The sequence below is a fragment of the Pecten maximus genome, chromosome 9, assembly GCF_902652985.1.
Source record: "Pecten maximus chromosome 9, xPecMax1.1, whole genome shotgun sequence".
Classification (NCBI taxonomy): Eukaryota; Metazoa; Mollusca; class Bivalvia; order Pectinida; family Pectinidae; genus Pecten; species Pecten maximus.
Window position 1 is genome coordinate 26,273,626 of NC_047023.1, and position 13,006 is coordinate 26,286,631.

At 39.7% G+C, this 13,006-nt stretch overlaps 1 protein-coding gene across 5 annotated transcripts in view; it reads left to right on the forward strand.

Annotated features, from left to right (window-relative positions):
* The first annotated feature begins 7,821 nt into the window (after positions 1–7,821).
* The window catches only part of LOC117334095 (myosin-IIIa-like), a 34,104-nt gene continuing 28,919 nt past the window's right edge, over positions 7,822–13,006 (forward strand). For 2 of the 5 annotated variants that reach the window (XR_004534033.1, XM_033893542.1), the window contains exons 1-3: positions 7,822–7,983; positions 11,308–11,376; positions 12,539–12,772. Coding sequence is in view for 4 of the 5 variants with exons in the window: in XM_033893542.1 (XP_033749433.1) it covers positions 7,870–7,983; positions 11,308–11,376; positions 12,539–12,772 (417 nt within the window). In the remaining variant the exon portion in view is untranslated. The remainder of the gene's footprint in view (positions 7,984–11,307; positions 11,377–12,538; positions 12,773–13,006) is intronic. The other 3 variants (XM_033893541.1, XM_033893540.1, XM_033893543.1) reach the window with 2 other exon arrangements.

Below are 13,006 nucleotides of genomic sequence, written 5' to 3' on the forward strand. Positions count from 1 at the left end.
CCAAAAGACAAACACAGTAAAACTATATCAGGGTCTGCAATTACCAAAGTAACCGTTAAAGGAATGAAGAATCAAGAAACGGATAGAAGCAGTCTACTAAGGAAATGAATTTCGTTTGAGATTAGTTAACGAGTTTAGTACCACAATCTTGATTGAGGTGTGGCACTGGTCGAGCGTTCCCCAGCAATTCAGAAGATCAGACTTCTACAACTCACAAAAGTACTGCCTTTCACTATAGGTATTGCCAGATTGGTTTATGGTAACGAAGAGGCAACATTGCAAGAGGGACAGCGTAGACAATGCCACGGTAGCGAGGATCGAGACATGGCCAAGGCGATGATTGAGGGCAGGCAGAAGCCAGATTCAATCACGGGGAATGGAATTGGGGTGTAGAACCAAATCGGACTACCACAACGGGGAGGAAGAAACGCAGGGACATCAGTCAGACAAATTCAGAGGAATGTATAAAGGACAGGAGAATGCCACCGTTAGCAGGAATTCATTAATATATACATCATAGCTATGGGTGAGAGGGCTAGGCAAGTGATACCTGTTGGTGTGGGACAGAAGGGGAACTGGACTGTATTAGGGAGGCATGGAACATCGGAAAAGCATCCAGGGAACATTTAAAAGATGGAAGGACAAGGACTTGATTTTCTCGTTGAAGTCGTCATACCATGCCAAAGACAGTTTACTTAGGATACACAGGATGAAAACAACAGGTTGCCAGGTGTCGCTGAAAGACGAGCTCGAAGAAATAATTGCGAACCTGGATTTGCTTAGCAGAAGACGTCGTAAAGCAGGTTCAAGTTGGCAGAGTAGCATTGAGCAAGTCGGTACACTAACAATGGCACTGTAGAACTAGTAACTTGGTCAGATATCCACCAGATGGTGAAGTGTCAAGGAAAATTTTCATATAATCTCTGAAAGCTGATGGAAGAATGTCAGAAACAGGGATGGGTGTGTGTTTGCTGTAGGCTGTCGGATGTAAGGATTCTCCTGCCAATCACTTTGGCACTTTGGAACTGTTCGGTGGCATATGGACGGCTAGGAAGAAACGGGAAGTGGAGGAAAATGTTGCATCCAGCTGAATATGATGGAAAGAGAAAGAAACAGCTATCACCGAAGTACTGGACACGTGGCCAAAGGAAACCGGTATCACTGTCTTTATGGTTCAACAGGACAGTCGTGGATCTTGCAGTTGTATCCATTGCAGCATGCAGCCAGCAATAAGAACAAACAGCAACGAGAGGCAGGAGTCATACGATATATGAGAAAGAGGTGGTATACACGGAATTTGCATTATGCATCAATAGGTTATTTGTTCTGAAGCCACATGCGTTTTGAGTGTCTATTTTCATTTAGTATTGTTTGCCGTTTTGTCTTTCCAGAACTCGTTTCAGTGATGCTAGGGGCCAAAAATATCCCGAAGGGAAGTCATGGAAATCAAAATGGATCTAAACACACATTGAAATACAGAAGGGGTCACTTACCCTATCATTTATTCAGTATAGTTAATACATTAAATGTTTATGCATATTCTGAATATGTCATGTCAGTCATATAGTTGTACAACGAAAGTATGATGTGTTTAAAACATGTTGTAATCTAATATTGGTTAGGAGTAAGCAAGAGGAAATCGGGCTTTAGTACAAGTCTTATTAATGTAGTCCATGTGTGTGTTTAAAAAAATAATGTTATTGTTTTGCAACAGTTTGCTTTGATTATTGTTGTTATGTACTTCAGGGTTTATAATTTACAAAGTTTCCATCAAGTTGATTACATTTAACCTGTCTTAGCCGGCAGGTGACGGTGTCTTCAGCAGTATAAACATAGTATACTTGGATATCAATGTTCCGACCGTTGTCTCCAATTACCAAAGCCAATAAGATTTATGTTGCCAAGAACGAATTGAAGACTAGTTAAAATATTTAACTAGTTTATTTAAATCAACTGGTTCGGACGTTGTCAGTAAAATGTGACCGGTGGGGTGTCCATCTAGGTGTCTTCGGCAGTATGCTTTAGTGAAGTAGCACCATTACATTTAAACAAACACAAATAAGCCGCAGCTTCCCAAACACAATACATGCATGCATCTCGCACATAGGAGAGGCCGCACTTAATTAAATGATCTTAGACGTTATACAATCCTACACATTCCGTTCTACTTTTCATTCGTTTAATAACTCATCCTGCTACTTCCTTCGAAAACTTTCAAGCGTCTTTGCTTACATTTTAGTCTATTCGTACACAAAACAGTAAGTGAAGGTACAAGGTATAAATAGTCGCTGACAAAGGAACCAGAACGATATGATTAGGGTAGAGTGTCATCGGTCGTGACAAGACTGGTATTTCAATGAAGTGGCACTTAAATGTGTACACCGTCGTTATATGAACTTTACTCTGTTGTTGTGAGCTCACCTGACTTAAAAACCTTGTATTTGCTCACTTAATTCTGCTTACATTTCACTTTCTGTTCCACTCTCGATCATATAATCGTATTTTCCAAATTTTGAAAAATAACTAACGAGAATGAAAGAAATACTATATACAAGATACAAGAAACTTTGTTTATCGTCGAATATTTAGAACAACATAAGCTTCAAGAGCTTGTATTTCGACAGCGGAATAAAATTGTACAATAAAACACATCATATTACTAAAAGACAGGCGAACATGCATAACAAAATCATCACAGTCGGCAGTCAGACTTAACTAAAATTTATATAAAGTGAGCACTTAAGAAACAATATTAAGATATTTATGAAATAAATTTTACATAACATAATTAAATAGTTAGCATATATATAGTTATATGACACGTATAATTTTATAAAATAGTTTAGTTGTAAGACGATCACAAGTTTGAGCAAAATAATAATGTAAGTCCAGTTACCCAGTAGCCAAATACAACAACCACTCGTTGTGTAACCCCAGTTTATTTCGCTGTAGATACTGAATTTCTTTCTAAATAGGCCGATCTCATTTGGTCCCTTGCATCACTGATGAGTACTGGAAGAAAATATAGCTAAACATATTATGCAGTTTTATTTGAATAATTACTGTACCTTTACTCTAAAATTTTGCTAAACTAATATTGCCATTCACTTCAGTTTTTGCCTTTTCTAAATCCCTTTGAATGAATTTTAAAAACGACGGCAGACCAAGTGGACATTGGCAACACACATGTATGACAGTATCAACTATCCAAGACATAGTATATCAGATAAATAAAAGATGTATCTTGAACGACCTTGCTCCATCATGGCTAAATGTTGTATGGCTTAAATAACATTACGATTCGGATAAAGAATAATTGCAATGTTTATCTTGTTACTTCATATGATATATAGTACAGCCAAGAAGGACGTTGTTAAAGGACCTGTTTGGTATTGCTTTAATAAACCTTATTTTCGCTACAAACCAAATTTACCTTAAGGTTTCCTGATTTGTATTTACGCCTAATTTTTATTTCCGTTAAAATATTTGATAATTGTTATTTTTTATGGATTGCTTAAGTTATGAGCTTTGTGTACAAAATTTGCAAAGTAACTCGCAATTCAAGTAATAAAATGAAAAAAACAAGACTTTGTCTCGAATTTGATAGGTACCCACCTTATATACGCCTACTCGATGTCAGGTCGAAAAAAAAACCCCACTTTAAGTAATTATAAAGAGACAATCACGTGACAAAATTATACCCAATAATGCATGAGACATGTTCTAATTTGGTTTCCGACCTAACACGCCAACTAGACGGTTTAATGTGGGACATAAATTAATCCGAGCAAAAAATCGTTTTATCTTATTACTTATACTGTGAATTACTTTTAAGTCACCTATTCGTTGGACCCCAATTCACTATGTACATACCATAGCAAAGCAGATAAATGATAACGCAAAGTTACAATGATTATAAATATATATATATTGATTTATGTCATCAAAATTAGTTCAGTTGGCTATACATTTAACCCAAATTAACTGAGGATGCACTTGCCTAATTAACTAATTCCGTGACTAAATTACTGAACAGATAAAAAAGTTATTTCAACAAAATAGGAAAGCTTAAACCATAAACTAAATACCAAAAGAAAGCTGTAAGTACATCGCCGATGATATTCATTTTTAAGCATTTTGTAAAAACAAGTCAAATATTTTTAAATATACATTCCATTCAAAATTATTTAGTGTATAGAGAGCTACTGTATATCACTTACCCTAATTCTGCCCAAAGATAAAAACTTTACCAATTGTGTTGATTTTTGGCTTTGATGTGTGTCACCCCAATGACTTGATGAATGATAGTGGACACAACAGACCACCCTGTTACACTCCAAACCGTAAAGTACACATGTGCCTTTCCTAATAAGTAACGCCGTGTGAAAAAAAAAAAATAACGCCGTGTAGACCACGTGCTTTAATGACCATCGCCGTTAATACGATATATTACATGACTGATATTGACAAAACAAATCTTGCAACAATATACCCCATATACCCCAATATCTTTACTTTTTACATTATCCTCAAGTAAATAGCTTCTATTCCCATGATTTGTTTATATTAAAGCGCTTCCATCCTATTTGTAAAATCGCGTCTAATGCAGACTTTAAACACCAAATACAGTATCGTTCTCACCATGAGAAATAGGTGTGTACTTGCGAGTTGTAAAGTTGTCTTTAGGAGAGACATTCAAACCAAGAAATCTGCTAGAAACATAACACTTCCCCAGCACAATTGGTTGCTTGATATTTTAAAAGCAGATGGCAGTAATTTACTGATGATCAAGAAATTGGAATGTGTGCGAGGTGTTTCAATAATTATCAGAAATGAAAGCCGCAACCTGAAGATCAAAACGTTGGTGTTGATGATGATACGTGGTGGAACATCCTATTATTATCCATAGAGGATCTATTTTATGGCAAGTCTTCCCACTCCAAATGCACATACTGTTTAAGAGTTTAATCAAAACCAGGCCATTTTGCCCAAGCGCGCAAAAACACCGACTCATCGTTCATTACACTGTGGTGTCCTTTGTTCACATCATCCCATAGGGAAACATCTTAATCCAACCGTTGAAATTCGCACTGATGAAAGAGAAATGTTGACTTCCCAGCTACCGTTCAGATCAAAAGAAAGTAACAATGGTCTTTTGGAGATATCATATGTGCTATCAAACCAAGAGGATGCACACTACTGTTGTTCTGGGTTAAAGTGAAGACGGACATATCGAGAAAACCGTTTTCAACTCTTTTAACATGTCAGTTTCCAGTACATCGAAAGCATTGCATTTCACAGTAAAATACTAGACATGTCGATTGTTCTATTGTTCCTTCGACGTGAACATCTACAAGAAAAATCATTCTGGAGCACAACACAGTGTTCTCCAAAGCAATTTTTTGGCAAGCGAGCGACTGTCATACTTGACGGTACATTATGTATTCAGTGGAACTATTTGCAGTCCCGATGATGAACATGGCCTTGCCCGGTGGCTACATTCTGGACACAGTAGGACCTTTACCTGGAAGCGATAATGATGCGAAGAATACAAAAGAATCAATCATGGCTGAAGAAAGATGACAATGCCATTGTTGATCGAGAGTTTAGTGATGTTTTGCCAGATTTGGAATCACGCCGTCTTATCCAAAACCTGGGCAGACACAACATGACGACCTACAATCTAACATCGATAGATCCAAAACTAACTCCAGAGGGGTAATGGAGTCATATCATAGACGACACATCCAACTATTTCATTGATGTCATCGTGGGATGGCACTCGTTAGAATAGTAACATTCTATCGCAATGGAATCCGAGGACCCCAACATCATAAAATATAGAGGGGAGATAACTCATATTTATGTGATAGAAAGGAAAACCACAATAATGTGTTTATTATTTTGATTTCCATGGCAAGGTAAGGTTTTATTCACCCATAATCTAATATTTTCAAAACCTGCCACTGCAAGAAAGGTTTTATGATTCACTTCATGACATAATAGCTGAAAAATAATAAATATGAATAATATTACACACGTCTTTGATAAATTACATCCGTGGCCCTGTGGATAGTATATAAATATGATGTAATCCAGAACGACGTGGTTCATCTTTAGGACATAAGCTGTCCTCAAATAGCGTTTTGTACACAGAAGGACCATTTTTGAAGGTCTTTTCCACTTTCCAAAACCCTTAACCAAATGTTTCCAAACACAGACAAGTTCAATCAGATACGAGCTCCTTCCACACGTCTGTGGCTGAATAAAGTTGTCGTTTACAACACTACACATATATCACAATGGAAAGAAGATTAGGGCTGAGTCGACCGCGTTGAACTTATGACACAGATCTAAGACACTGGAACGGGGTCATCGCTGTCGGGGGAGATTCCCAGAAAAATTGCGATTTCTCTAAAACGAAAGTCGCTATGGCGTTCGCACTTTCTCGATATGTGGAAATGGTGTGTTTTTAAACTTAATATTGTAAATTATTTTAAAGGAAAGCGTTGACCGCAATGCATGATACTAAATGGCAGGTCCCATTTAAAACTGAAAAAAGGAAAAGCAATATTTTAAAAATAGACCATGATGAAATAGTCCGAAGGTCTCATAGTCCGGAGGCCCAATAGTCCGAAGGTCTCATAGTCCGGAGGCCCAATAGTCCGAAGGTCTCATAGTCTGGAGGCCCAATAGTCCGAAGGTCTCATAGTCCGGAGGCCCAATAGTCCGAAGGTCTCATAGTCCGGAGGCCCAATAGTCCGAAGGTCTCATAGTCTGGAGGCCCAATAGTCCGAAGGTCTCATAGTCTGGAGGCCCAATAGTCCGAAGGTCTCATAGTCCGGAGGCCCAATAGTCCGAAGACCCGATAATCTGAATGAAGACCCGATAGTTCTAAAATAGGTATGTCGATAAACAGTTTTATGTCAGCATTACCCGAAATTGTTACTTTTTTCTATATTGTTTTTAAAAAACCAGTAATAACATAATTACAGATCCAATGTCAAATGCATTCTTGAAAGGAAACTTTCAGAGATAAAGACTTGGTACGAAAAACTTATTTTATGATTTTTTTTTTCCATTGCTTTATATCTGATCGGACGCCAATTTTAACGAATATGTCAACAGCTGCTTCTGTAGCTCGACAACGCGACATTAACATAGCTGATACCCACGCGTTTAGGCACAATTTATTTTCGCTAGATATCATTTTTTTCGTATAAATATATACTGTCAAACTCGTGATCCACATGTACATGTATATTACCATTAATACACGTTACAATATTACCTATTTTCGGACTATCGGGCCTTCGGACTATTGGGCATTGCTCTCTTATGACATGTAGCGTATACACGTACAGCAGCTATATATAATCCACTGCCGTAGCGGATAAGCATTTGACACATTTGACAACTTGTAGAGCCAGAGTGGATACCCATAATTCATTCTTTATCTTTTTATGAATATATCCAAAAATTATGGATATCCATGAAAAGTGATTTTTTTCAGTTCGGCTTGCCAAAACCAGAGACGTGTATACTGATATACACGTCCAAACTAAGTAGTCAAAATTACGTGTATACAATGTACGTAAACACTACATGCTGTATAATGATTAGCATGCAATGTTTTGTCAACACCTCAGAATTACGTAGACGCCTTAAAGGTGTGGCGTGAATCACCCTCACAACAATCACGACTAGACAATGCACAGCCCAAATAAGTGTGTTTTTACCTGTGTAGACCGTCATCGAGAATGACCTGTCAATGTTATTGATCTAAAAATAGTCTAAAATGTTCTGGTTCACTAACTGCAGAAAGCACAGGTAAACGGGTAGCAGTTTCATACAGGAAGCATACATGAGATGGACGGCAGACCCGCCCTAGGTAAAGTGGAGGATCTCGCCACTTTGGCGAAACTCGACGATAAAGTTCTTCTTGAGGAATTAAGAGCAAGATACAGAAACAATGACATATACGTAAGTAATCTGCTCAGGTGTTTCATGTACGTATACGTAAGTACTAACGTCACAACGTGTGGCCAATACACATGTACAATGCATTGACCAATATACAGTAATAGGTGTACTGTAAATAAACAACATTTAGCTGGATGTCATCTATGTTTTAACTATTGTTGAAATGTATACTACGTATGTACTATCTATGGATTGGATTTAAGGTATATTTTAATTGTACTGTCATTAGCCTTTAACAGCTGTCATGAAGCTGAACAATATATGGTACATTACAATAGCATATATGACACTGATAGGTAGGCAAGGCTATTCAACACAGCACACACCTACATCACGACTTACAAATATACTTCCTAGTTATATTCTACAGGCTGTGGACACCATTGCACACCATGTGTATCATTTAAACAGTTAACTTTAGAATACACGTTTACTATGTTTTTTTTTACATTATTTCTAAATTGAATAAAATATTTGTTCTTTGAAAAAAAAATTATTGTTTAATTTTAATCTTGAACATATATGAAGTGAATAATTGATTTTCTTGTCAGCCTGTCACCATGACCTCATACCTCATCCAGATAACAAGAAATGCTTTATGGTAAAAAAGTGAGATGTTTCTTAGAACCCGACAGAGAAATTATCTTCTCAGGTGAAGTTAATATGACTAGAATTTAAATCTGTACTAAAATCATCTTCAACATGCATATGTACAGGTGGGTAGGGGTATTACTGATTTGTACCTCCGTGTCATCAGTTTCCTGTTCTATATAATATTGTATATATACCTGTAGCAGTTCTTATCTACTCTACCTACATGTAGCTGGCCTGTGAGTGGATCTGAAATATAGATTGCCCGGTTTCTTTGATGGATATTAATAACTCATAGTGCACCTCTGTTCCTTCTTGCATCCCCACCCCTGGCATGACACCCCCACCCCTCCATGACACCCCCAAAGACATCCCCACCCCTGGCATGTCACCCCCACCCCTCCATGACACCCCCACCCCTGGCATGACACCCCCACCCCTCCATGACACCCCCAAAGACATCCCCACCCCTGGCATGACACCCCCACCCCTCCATGACACCCCCAAAGACATCCCCACCCCTGGCATGACACCCCCACCCCTCCAGGACACCCCCAAAGACATCCCCACCCCCTCCATGACACCCCCACCCCTCCATGACACCCCCACCCCTCCATGACACCCCCCAAAGACATCCCCACCCCTGGCATGACACCCCCACCCCTCCATGACACCCCCAAAGACATCCCCACCCCCTCCATGACACCCCCACCCCTCCATGACACCCCCACCCCCTCCATGACACCCCAAAGACATCCAAACTTCTGACATGACCCCCCAAGGCCAAAGACATCTCCACCCCTGCCATGACACCACGAAAGACTCCCCCCCCCCCCCTGCCATGACACTCCCAATGACATCCCCCCTGCCATGACACCACGAAAGACATCCCCACCCCTGACATGACACTACGTAAGACTCCCCCCCCCCCCCCCCTGCCATGACACTCCCAAATGACATCCCCCCCCAGCCATGACAACCCCAAATGACATCCCCCCTGCCATGACACTCTCAATGACATCACCACCCCTGCCATGACACTCCCAATGACATCCCCACCCCTGTCATGACATTCCCAACGCATCCCCACCCCTACCATGACACTCCAAATGACATCCCCACCCTACCATGACACTCCCAATGACATCCCCACCCCTACCATGACACTCCAAATGACATCCCCCCTGCTATGACACCCCCAATGACATCCCCACCCCTACCATGACACTCCCAATGACATCCCCACCCTACCATGACACTCCCAATGACATTCCCACCCCTACCATGACACTCCCAATGACATCCCCATCCCTACCATGACACTCCCAATGACATCCCGACCCCTACCATGACACTCCAAATGACATCCCCCTTGCTATGACACCCCCAATGACATCCCCACCCCGCCATGACACTCTCAATGACATCACCACCCCTGCCATGACACTCCCAATGACATCACCACCCCTGCCATGACACTCCCAATGACATCCCCACCCCTACCATGACACTCCCAATGACATCCCCCCTGACATGACACCCCCAATGACATCCCCACCCCTACCATGACACTCCCAATGACATCCCCACCCCTACCATGACACTCCCAATGACATCCCCACCCCTACCATGACACTCCCAATGACATCCCCACCCCTACCATGACACTCCCAATGACATCCCCACCCCTGTCATGACATTCCCAATGACATCCCCACCCCTGCCATGACACTCCCAATGACATCCCCACCCCTACCATGACACTCCCAATGACATTCCCACCCCTACCATGACACTCCAAATGACATCCCCCCTGCTATGACACCCCCAATGACATCCCCACCCCTACCATGACACTCCCAATGACATCCCCCCCTGCCATGACACCCCACCCCAAACAATACCCAGATTCCCATACCCCCACCCTGATTCTCCCACCATGTCACCGGCATCCATAACGTCACCAGACCACCCCCACCATAGTGCCCCAACTCCATGGCTCATCCTTAAATACCCCTACCATGAACCCCTCATCAGATTGTCTTCCCTACCACAGTCCCCTCCTAGACTTCCCGACTATAATGATCTTGATATGACACTGGTAATATGCTCTCTCTTAGGTATTGAAGGTCAAAACTGATAACATTGATCCAAAAATACATTGCACCTGTATAAGGTAAAACCCAGAATTAATCATTGTTATGTGAAGTTATAGTCTTGAAATTGTGAAACCTTTTGTTTTTAGAATTCTTTGAGGTGAGCTGAAGCTCTACCTCTTTATATCCATGTTAAGAAGGATGGTGAAGATCAGTATTGGAATAATTATGAGTGGTGAATTAAACAAAACCCACATGACAGAATCATTGAGGGATGCATATAGCATATGCTATAGATATTACAGAGGCTGCATCTGACCCATATTTTATCTTAACCAAAAAGATGTCCCATTATTTTACAAAAATTTCTTCAGAAAAAAACTTCCAAATGTAGAAAAGGTCACTGAATTTCACCACATTTCACTGCACGATAAAATAGCACAATCTATCAATGATTTGCTTGATCCTATCAATTATTTATCATCACCCTTAGGAGACCAGGTTCCTGGCATCCCAACAAAGCAGTTTACTATGAATAATACGTTATATATAGAAAACATACCTGTACATCATCTTACCTGCCTTCCCTCTGTGATTAAAGAGATGTTACTCTAAATTGTGCCTGTGTTTATTCCAGACTTATGTTGGAGATATATTGATAGCTGTCAATCCTTTCCGGGAGATTCCAGGGCTGTATGAAGATGCTGTAAGTTCTCAATTTTGCATGACAAGAAGTACCTTATCAAAATTACTGTGATGAATAGATACATTTTTGAAGAAGTATCCATGCACAATCTATTTTCTGGTTAGCAGAGTATCCAGAGTTATGTCCCCTCTCCATCTTTTTGTCTATTTTTTTTTCAGATTACCTCATTACCAGAAGTCTACCATTCCTCAAGTTTCATATTTTAGGATAAAGTGTTATATTTAAAACTGAAATAGTAATTAACAATTTCCTAAGAATAAGGTCATTCTCAGTGTTTCTAAAATTAGAATAAAACTTTACGTTATTCTAGCTGTATATATGAGGGATATATCAAGTAGAACACAATGCTGTGGTGAATTATTCATATGCTCATAACTATAAACATAATCTAGAAAATGATGGGCAGCTGTTAACAGGAACTGATATTTGGTCAGAAGGTACTTGGGATAGAGTATTGTAATAGTTTCTTCATATCAGTGACCTTGACTTGAGTTCACAGGGGAAAAGTATGTCAAAGTTTTAAAGAATCTTCTTCGCATGTTCCAGAAAATCTAGGGGCACACAGTAGGTACCTAGAAAAGACTGCTTATAACTTTCCAATCTTATTAAAATTAAGATGCTCATTCTCACTACCTTACATGAACATCTCACAACATCACATAAGGGCCACATTCTGGTGACCTTTTGGATTAACCAATCAAATTGCTACTTACAGAATCTTGGAAGTGAATTTCGTATGTGCGAAATAGCATGACTAGAGTGCATAGCTTACATAATCTGTCAATTTCGCCCAACGAAGCATATAGTTATATACATGCTGTACCAAAATGGTCAGCTTCAGATGAATGATGAGATCGATGACATCAAAAAAATTGACAATTCAACCTGAAAGTGAAATATTCAGATAACAAAGGTCACCAGAACGTGACCCCTTATGTGATGTCGTTAGATGTTAATGTAACGTAGTGAGAATGAGCATCAATATTTTAATTAGATTGATAACTTTCTTCATATAAATGACCTTGACCTATATTGTTGGTGTGTTAAAATCTTTAGGGTACTGATATATGACTAGTTCAGTTACCTGGGATGGACTCCTTTAAAGTGTCCTCATATGAATGACCCTGACCTATTTTTCAAACATTGTAATTTTTGCCTACAGGAAAGTCAGCGATATTTCCTGGAGCAAAAGAGCTCTAACCCACCACACATATTTGCTGTTGCTGACACGACATACCAGAACATTATTGGCTATGGAGGACGAGTTCCACAAAACCAGTGTGTACTCATCAGTGGGGAAAGTGGGGCTGGCAAGACAGAAAGTACCAAACTCATCATCAAACAGCTGATCGAGCTTTGTAGGGGAAACACACAACTGGAACAACAAATATTACAGGTAAGTGATGTTTGGGAACAAAAAAAACCATAAAAATATTACTATTATTTAATATCATCATGTTTTAGGTAAATGGTTTGTGTATCTAGTGAAGTGAATATCTGTAGTACTTCCAGTACTTTGACAAATTTCACAGAATAGGAAGAATCAATATCTAGAGACACTGATACTGATGAGTGAACGTATCAGAGAACATTAAATGTCAGAAGAGAGTTATATCTTTTAGGACAAATC